The sequence below is a fragment of the Acanthopagrus latus genome, chromosome 17 (genome assembly GCF_904848185.1).
Source record: "Acanthopagrus latus isolate v.2019 chromosome 17, fAcaLat1.1, whole genome shotgun sequence".
In the NCBI taxonomy this organism is placed as follows: Eukaryota; Metazoa; Chordata; class Actinopteri; order Spariformes; family Sparidae; genus Acanthopagrus; species Acanthopagrus latus.
This window is the reverse complement of record NC_051055.1, coordinates 5,533,960-5,543,746: the sequence shown is the minus strand read 5'-3', so window position 1 is coordinate 5,543,746 and position 9,787 is coordinate 5,533,960. Positions and strand designations below refer to the sequence as shown.

The 9,787-nt window shown below is 37.9% G+C and overlaps 1 protein-coding gene across 2 annotated transcripts in view; it reads right to left on the bottom strand.

Moving 5' to 3' along the window:
• Positions 1–660: 660 nt before the first annotated feature.
• The window catches only part of LOC119006250 (neurocalcin-delta A), a 74,050-nt gene continuing 64,923 nt past the window's right edge, over positions 661–9,787 (bottom strand). For both annotated transcript variants that reach the window (XM_037074757.1, XM_037074758.1), the window contains 2 exons: positions 8,914–9,033; positions 661–4,916 (listed from right to left, as the gene is read on the bottom strand). In XM_037074757.1, coding sequence (XP_036930652.1) covers positions 8,936–9,033 — 98 coding nt within the window. In that variant the 3' untranslated portion in view covers positions 661–4,916; positions 8,914–8,935. The remainder of the gene's footprint in view (positions 4,917–8,913; positions 9,034–9,787) is intronic.

Genomic DNA, 9,787 nt, shown 5'->3' with positions numbered 1-9,787 from the left:
ACCCCTGTTTTGGTTGTTATCCACTCTACTGTGAAATTAAAAAGTGATGGGATGTAACTAAGTACATCCACTGAACTACAGTTTTGTGGTACTTGTAGTTTACTTGAGTATTTCCATTTTCCACTACTTAATACTTCCAGTCCACTACATTTATTTTAGTGATGTGATTATTTTCAATTGAAAAAAAACCCAGACAACTGACACAATCATAATACTGAATATCAGACGTACATGTATTGCCAGCAGATTACTTACATGATATTTAAGTACATTTAATATCAGATACCTGAAGACTTTTAGTCAAGCACTGTTTTGACACCATATTTATTTTTACTCAAGTATGACTTTTGGTACTTTTTACAACACTGATAATAAATGCACTTCTGGATTAATAAATAGTTATTACTATTTTCCATCCTTTTCCATAAGGTAGGCATTCCTACAAGCAAATCCTATTTATGGTTCACATGTAGGCTGGTTTTCTGTGAAGCTACTCAGAGTAAGTTGTATTTGCCTCAAATTACTGAGAATTATACAATTCTGCTCCTATTTTTAGAATTAAGAATGGTCAAGTGTCAAATCTGCTGTCAGCTCCCAGGGACAACAGATACAGATTAGCTGCAAGCAAGCACTGGTGCAATTACGTTTAATTGTGTGTTGTTCCTGTATAAATAAACAAACAAAAAAAAAAGATGATTGCAGAGAACAATTACCAGCAGAGACAACCACTACGTACAACTTTGATCAAGTGGAATGATAAATTGACAAAACAAAGGAAGTCTGTTTTGACACTACAGCATGAACAGGTTTCAGCATAAATACAACAACATATCAAATTAAGTGAGCTTTCCAAATTCTAGTGAATTTTACAAGCGATTACAAACATGAGGAATGACAATCTCAAACGTGAGATTATCGACATAGGAAATGAAAATAATTCTGAATATATAAACTTGCTGGTAAACTGTATGTAAATGCTTCATTTTTAGGCTAAAGCTGTGTTCCATTTCAACAAAACTATTAACAAAGGTATAATTAATGCACATATAAACATTTTACAGGACCTCCACTGAAGACTATTTCTTAAAAATGGATTCCATAGCCTTCCTGAAATTGTTTAAGATTACCAATGAAAGTATTATATTGTCAACAAAGTTGTAGGTAAAACATAAGTGTGTATATTAGATATACTGAAGCACTCAAGCACTGGAACCAGTGACTAATAGGTAGTCCAGTCTAATCATGAAAAGCGATGCATGAAGCTCTGATGATGCAGCTCTCACTCATCACTTCTGGATTATATTATATTATACTATTGGCTAACTAAGTGCTTGAGGGAAGCCATTGTTGTCAGACATAAGCCTGTCAATCCTGATCATTATTTAAAAAAAAAATAAAAAAAATCATAGGTTAAAGACATTCTGAAATGCATTATACATACCTAAACCGGTGTATTAAGCATTATCAAATGATTTATTAACTCTTCATACAGCTTATAAAGATTGCTCTAACAGAGAGCAGTACCAATTTGTGTTGAATGGAGCCTTAGTTTTGCAGTTAGTGGCTAAAAGAGAAGATGATCCTAATGATAAGATTCTGGGTGACAGCATGACAATTTATAGATGCTGTCAGTTTAAGGAAAAGGTAATAGACGATACATGAAGACATTCTAGCTTCATCAATTTTCAGCTTTCCAACGGGTTCTCTCACTGTGTTCCTGTCTGTAATCAAGGATCAAAGCACTTTATGAAGACTGCAGCTCAGTGTGACAGGTCACAGTAAACTCATTATAGCAAGATGAACTCTCAAAGCCTCCGTTTGACATTACAGCTGGGAAAAAACACTCTGAAAAGTTCATGAATAGCATTTTGGATGCTGTGAAAGCAGAAGCAGAAGCTTTCACAGCATGATGGATGTAGAGAGTGGTTAGTCCACCACTTTGATCCAGACTGACAAATATTAATGACTGTTAGACAGATTGCCAGGAGATTTTATATGATTTTATAAGAGAAAAATCAAGTAAAGGCCAAAAGTAATAATTTTGGATACATATCTCATCATATCTCAAGTTTCATTGTAAAAGTTGGTGCTTTCTGTTATTCTAAACTAAAGAACTGTAAAAACAACACTTTCTAATCTTGCTCAAAACTTAAAAAAATCCCTTAACTGATACTTCTTGTTTGCTCTGGACCAACATATGCACCTTTGCTATATATCTACGATAAGAAAATATACCGGTCATGCTGTTACTAAGACCACAATATTAAACAATTAACCAGACACCATATAAATGCTTGCACACAATAAATTGTAAATTTAATTCTTGCTTTTTAAAGTTGACCAAAAAACAGAATCCTGTGTTCCAAAACTGCAGTCACTAAATACAGGATACCATACAAAACCTACAAAAAGGCAACAATTACAAACATTTTGTTCAACAGATAACAATTGTATAAATTTATACAATACTATTTTTGTTTTTTTTTGTATTTGGCACTCAACCACAAGATGCTGTTTTGTGTTTTAACAGAAATGTTACACCTGACTCTGCTTTTTTATTAAAAAAAAGAAAAGACATCATAAAAATACAATAAAAGCAACACATTGTGACAGTATCACTGCAGTAGTTGTGATCCTTGTTTGTCTGCATTTTTTTTTATCTTCACAAAAAACAGCAGTTATTTAGTAAAACATTCAAAGCTCTTCTAATTGGAAAACAATGCAAATAACTGAAACGGCTTTGCTCAGCCCTGAGGAGGGCTTAGTTACATTCAGGGGGTGGAGGTCGTGCGTCTTAAAATCTCTTTTTTTTCCCTTTCTTTGACAGCTAAGTGAAGGAAAGAAAGAGAAAAATATCAATCAAATCCAACCCAGTCGCAGCCCAAACGTTGGAAGTTAATGCTTCTGCAAACCACTGATACATTCACATTTGTACATGTCACAGGCGAGGTAACATCTTGACATGCCCCCAAAGCCTGTCATAACACATTCACATTACATGTTGATGACCTGACTTTCAGCTCTGGAGGTAGAGGAGGAGGTGGCAGAGTGACTACAGGATACAGGATATTTTGGGACCACAGTGTTTCCACTGTTTTTCAGCTGTGTTTGTGGCGACCAAAGCGGGTAAAGCATTTAAAAGCCAAACCATGATGTTTCTAAGCCTAAGCAAATGGTTTTTGTGAGGAAACCCTAACCAGAGCATAGAAAAGGTTTGTCACAAGATACTGCACCTAAAGAAACGTAAGGTAGACACATATCCTCGGTTTGCAGAAATGTAAGCCGCCAACATTTATTCTGATGATTGGGTTGATTTAATCCTTCCATTTGAGTTTAGTGGGAGTCCAGCACTTCAACTGATGTGTGACCAGTGCGAAATACTGTAAACTCAGATGGTGATTTCATTATTGGGCTGAACTTTAACAGAAAAAAAAAAAAAAAGAGCTCCGACTATCCAGCATCCCCATGAAACAGTGCGTCTTCATGTGTATTCATTTTTGTGCATGGTGGCCTTCCTAAAGCTCCCCTTGGTTTCGCTCCATCCAAGTTATCCACATGAGCCATTAGATATGTCAGCTTTGGCAGTCCATACGCTGTCAATAACACTGACTACTGGTAGCACTAACGATGACAATACTAACATACAGAAGCGAGCACACAGCCCAAAGGGTGACTGGCTGTTTCGCCGCTTATATCCATAAACATAATGTAAAAACACACACATGCGCTTAAGTCACATGCATACGTGTTATTTAGTCTATGCACTCCTGAACCCAACTGTTTCGACAACTGATTCAACATGCGGCATTTAAAAAACATCTAAAAGTGAACGTGAAGAGGTGCGACTTTGTTCTTCACAGAGTAAAAGTCGAGAAAAAAAAAAAAAAAAAAAAAAAGGAACTGGTTTGCATGCTTGACAGCTTAAATAAACAAACTTTCACAATTGTATTATTTCACAACATTTGTTATGAACTAAGCAATCTGGACTATCTGGAACTGGATTTACACATTTTAGGTGCACTTGAAAAATATCTACACTGAACTCAAATACTTTTCTATTTTTGTTAAGCTAGAGCGCAGTAACACGCGGCCCACTCCAAAAACCTCGGCCAAATTCTTCCTGATGAAAAAAAAAAAAAAAAAAAAAGGATAAAGGGACTTCACAAAATCAAACTACCGATGAGGGCGCATACGCCATGGAGGCACAATATTACATGTTCGTGTAGTCTTGTCCCAGAGCCAAAATATGAAACAAAGTCTATCAAGTTTGCAAAATACACAAACACACGTACACATTCTCACAGTAGAAAAGAGGAAACTAAAAGCAGTACTCGTTCTGTGTGAAGGACAAACTTCACGAATCCTCTCTGCAGATTAAATAACCTCACCTACAGTATGTCCTGTTAATCAACACCATCACGTCTCTGTCTCTCCCTCTGTCGTTGTCTCACGCACACACTCTGTCTATGGTACACATAAGAGTGACTGAGGCTCTGTATCAACCCAGCTGGAGCCTCACAGGGCACAGAGAGCCAAGGAAAGACACTGATACAGAGACTCCAGTTTATACTGTATATATACACAACCTACTGCAGACCTTCTTTATACTCTGACATGCTTTTAGAAGAGCTGAGGGATCCCGGTCAACTACAATCTGTGGGGTTCGATAACCTGACGAGGGTTTGGAAAAGTGTTCAGGTTCAGTCTTTGGGTTTGGAGGGTTCAGATAAAAGGCTCGTGTGGGTGGGCGTGTGGGTGGGGGTGTAAGGAGAATGTGGCTCCTGTGCCCATCTTAGAAGTCCTCAGTGCATATTGAAGGCCTGTCTTCATCATCGTCATCAGCTTGTCATTCTTCATCATCAGTCTGCTCCTTAGTGGAGAGAGTTAAGGGCATTTAGAGTCACCCCAAAGAAGCACTGCGAAGAGACAGATCAGAGTCAGATTAGTGTCGTCGTGACAACAGGTAATGTGTTGGTCATTATCATAGCAGATCAGTGCGTCATGATTTGGAATTATGATGCCATAATCAAAGAGAATGCCACCAAATTCCAAAAACATTCAAAAATATGTCACTACTATTTTTTAGCTTTGTTGTTCTGCAAATAAAAAGACAAAATGTAGCATATTTGTGAACAGTTTTCTGTAAAAATGTATTGACAACTGTGTTTCAGTTAACACCTTTCTCAGAATTCTTTGTCGTCCCCTCCAGATGTGGACAATATACAAAAATGATGGATACTGTACATTATATAGGCAAACTTTTTGAGGTGATGGATGAATAAAAATCAGGATTGCGGAGCCCCCGCCTACTTAATATGACTAAAAAAATACACTTTAAATATGATACAGCTAGCTTAGCATTAGCCCACAGCTGTGCTTCCTGACACTTGTCCTGTATGAATGATACCTGAGAGATGTTGCGTTCATTTTCTTTTACAGAGATATGTTTTCAATTTGTTTGTGAAGAGGGTTTACTTGGGACAGATTTAAGGAACCAAACTTTGTATTAAACCAAATTTCTTTTTTGTTGTTGTTTATTGTTGAATCCTTGAAGCGAAGTGGTTTTTGTTAGTAATAGTAATAATACAATTATGTTGTATAGCGCTCTACACAAAGACACTTTAGAGGTTAAAAAGCACTAAAAACATAAAAAGTGACAGGAGTTGTGCATTAATAGCAGTATTAAAAAGGTGAGTTTTGGTGAGTGATTTGAAGATTGTAAGGTCTATACTGTCTCTGATGTGTTTGGGGAGGGAGTTCCAGAGGGAGCAGGCAGCTACTAGGAAGGCTCTGTCACCCCAGGTTCGGTGTTGAACTGTGGAAGTTTTGATGAAAATACTATTAGAATTTGCCCAACTCTGTTGTCCAAAAAGTCACCAGGATAATAAAGTCAAGCTGTTAAACCTGTAAAATACCCCTCTTCTTCTCAATGAAGAATTTGAAGCAGTAAATGTAATTTGTATGGATCCAAAATTCAATCAAATCTTGACCTTAAAATTGAAAATCTAATTGAATTTGGAGAATCACCCCTAGTACTCACTGAGGCCAAATACAACCAGAGACATCAGAGGGAGTGATGCCATGGGAAAAACTGCATGGCAAAAACTGACAGTTAACACATTTAGATCATCATATCACCAAAACTGACCATTGTCTCTGCTGACACAATTGAAAGAAGAAAAAAAAAAAAAAATATATATATATATATATATATTTTTAAATTTAAAAAGACTGTGTGTTGATGCAGGAATCATGCTGAACTGTGTTAAACATCTTCCGAAATGGTGGATCACTGAATAGATCACATGTCAAAGATCTCGTGGTAGCAGTCAACCCTGAAGCTTTAACACTACATTATAAAGGCGAACACACACACACACACACACACACACACACACACACACACACACACACACACACACACACACACACACACACACACAAAGCTTCACCCAGGAAAGAAAATACAACCTCTTTAAACTATGAAAATAAATCACATTAAATGTATGATTCATCTCTCATTAAAACATAAACATGATATTAAACATCCCGTCTGTCATTTACCTTATGATGCCGAGGAAAAGTCACAATAACCAACAATAAACAAAACCTTGTGACTACCTCATGAAATGACAGGAGGTTAAGCAAGAAAAACAAACACACCTTAATCAAGCTCAGTCTGTAACGTATCCAACACGTATGAATAATATTCCAAATATGCCTATGGCACAGAAGGAGGTGCTGATGACATCGCCGCGTTTCTTCAGGATGCACAACACAAACATTCAGGGACCATCAGAGACATCTGCTAGTCAGCTGTTGGCTCACTTCACTTCATATTTCCATCTGAGTTACAAACTGATTTTATGATTCACTAACTTCTGACTGTACACTCCACCTTCTTCTGACTGTCAGCTCAGACTCTTAGGCACAGCCGAGTGCTAACAAGTCAGGTCTTCATTAACACATTCACAAGACAGTAGTGTTAACAAAACTGGAATTTCCATATTCGATACATACCCTGACAAATATCAATATTCAGTTCAAAGTGGGGGAAAATTACACTATATTTCAGGCATCAAATTTGATATTTTTATGAAAAGATTGTATTCATTTTCATTCTGTACATAATAACACTAAAAAAATGGAAACAGCAGTTTGTATACATTTTATAATAATTAATTTGTATCAGTTAATGCAAATCTTTTCCTACCTGCACTCTGAAATGACTTATTGCACTGAACAAGAACTGTTCTTTATAGGTTACAGGTGATTTTTACAGACTGGCAGGGAACATTCCCTAAATGTTCTCTGAGGGTATTTTGTGTAACCTTCAGCAAAGCTTCTCAGACGCTTGCGAGAGCGGAGCACTGCACTTACACTTAGTGCACGTGCCATGAAATCAATGTGTTTTAACTGAAACACTGTGAATACTGTGAAATTGTTAAAACTGCCAGTGGGGGAGCTCCATGTGTTACTAGAACCTTTATTCATAACATGTCTTGAAAAGATTAAGGCATTTACTTTATACCTTGAAAAAAAATATAGACTCAAATACAGACCTTACCGACAGAGCTGAGCTGCAGTAAGCAATGCTGTCCATATGTCATCTTACTGACATAGAATTGTTCTGAAGTTTGTGTTACAAGTTTAAGTCCAAAACACGTAAAGTATACAGTCACTACAGCAGTATGACTGTTGGTGTGTACAGATAAAGACCTGACAGTGAGCAGAGCAGCTGAACTCTCCTGTGTGTCCACAGACCAGCTCGGTGAGGGACTTCCTCGTTTCATCTTGGTTTGTTGCAGCAGTCTATGTTCTTGGTGTTTAACAGTTGTCGGGCTTACATCAATTGACCTACTTGCCCACCAACCTCGCCATCGTTTTACTTATAATAAAGATTAATAGACCGAGGAGAGACGCTACAATTACAGACTGTCGGAGGCGTCTACTCTGTGCAGCAGCGGGGTCAGCAGCAGAGCTGCAGTACCGAGTAACATGAGACACATTTCACTTTAACTGTGGAGAGTTCAGAGAGCAGACCAACAAGACGATGGTGGAGGATTTGTTGTCAAAGCGAAAAGCAAAAGTGCATATGTGGCAAAAATGATTATAGAGAACCAGAAATGGCATTGAATTAAGTTTTTTTCTCTTTAGCTCTTTGGCTTAGAAAATTAATTAGCTTATCAGCTAGTTTTAGATTTAAAGTTCATAGCACAATGGCATCTTAATTAAGGAGATGAAGTGCTGAGAAGATGCAGAGACTGCAGCAGTGTGTGTAAACACTGTTGGAGCGAAGAGACAAAGAGAAAGCTAAGCTGGTACCCCTGTATCAATACTGTGGGAAATAAATATTCAGAATCAATATGTTTGCAAAATGTATATTTTTTTAAAACATAAGACAGTAAGCCTTTTAAGAGAATCACACATAAATGAAATCTTGGGTTTATGATCTAGGAAGGAGCCATGTTTTAAGAGAATACTGAGGATAACACAGCAGGCGCCTGCAGAGACATATTTCAGAAATGGACAAATCCTACACATGGGGGCTTTAAAATCTGAAACTTCTTCAAAATAACAGGCCACCTCCTACAAAGTCTCTGATGTCAGTCCATGTATTACAAATAGTCACAAAGCCTGTGACACCGTGGATGACCCATCCCACATCCTGCACAGTGCACACAGCCTCCAGCAGACACCTCCACTGCCTGGGAGGCACGACTGCTAGGAGGAGGAACACCTTCGCTCCTGACGCTGAACCGCGAGCCTTCCAACTAACGGCTATAAAACTGTAACTACAGCAGTGCACCTTCACTGACTCTCACCTCGACCTCACCCGACCTTGCTACACTTTGCTGTTTAGCTTTAGCCATGAGTCGTACTGCAGGTAGAGATGCTAAATGTGAGCCTTACAGGTTGGGTTGATGCCTCTGGTTTAGAACTGTCCAGCGCTGCTGGGGTCACACTGCAACAGGCGGACGATGGAGGGGTCGCTCTTTGCTCCTTTGATGAACTCCTCCAGAGACAGCTTACCTAAAACACACAGAGCACCAGCATAACATTAGAAGAGGCGTGATGTTTTTGTCATTTACACTTGAACTTTAGAACTTTCTGTATTTCTGCATAAATGTGACCTAAACTGGGATCACAACTTTACTGAAGTCTTGAAGTGTACTTAATACATCAATTCATTTGCATATAGATTTATTTATTCAGCAAAATTATCATTAAATGTTGCTGTAAGATTGACCGTTGGATGACATGTAATACTTCAGGGGCCATATTCACAAACATCATTTCTCTCAGGGAGCTCGAAACTCAGCCAAACACGTGTTGCAAGTCCAGACAGAATCTTTAGTGAGCTGTGATTGGTTGATGAAAGAAGAAACATAAAATGCCTCTTTGTGATGACGGGCAGAAAATATCCAGTGAAACTAACAGCTTTTCATTTACTCAGTCATTCAGCATATGGAGAATATTTCTCCAACTTCTTTGGTTTTCTACCATTTTCTCCTCGCTTCAGGAAACTCCTAGGACTCTCAGTCCTCCTCCCTACTACTAACAGATTTCCAATAAGAGCTAAAATCCTTTGTGAATAACTTTGACTTTATTAGTATCTTGTCTTAATTTTAAGATCTTTTATTAGGAGCAACTCTTAGTACTAAGAAGCTTTATGATTACACTCCAGGAAGACAGTAAGAACCCTAGGGTAACAACTGAGGATCTACCGGCTCTCTTGTTTGGCTTATTAATGTTCATGATTCCACTGTCAGACAAACACTGAACA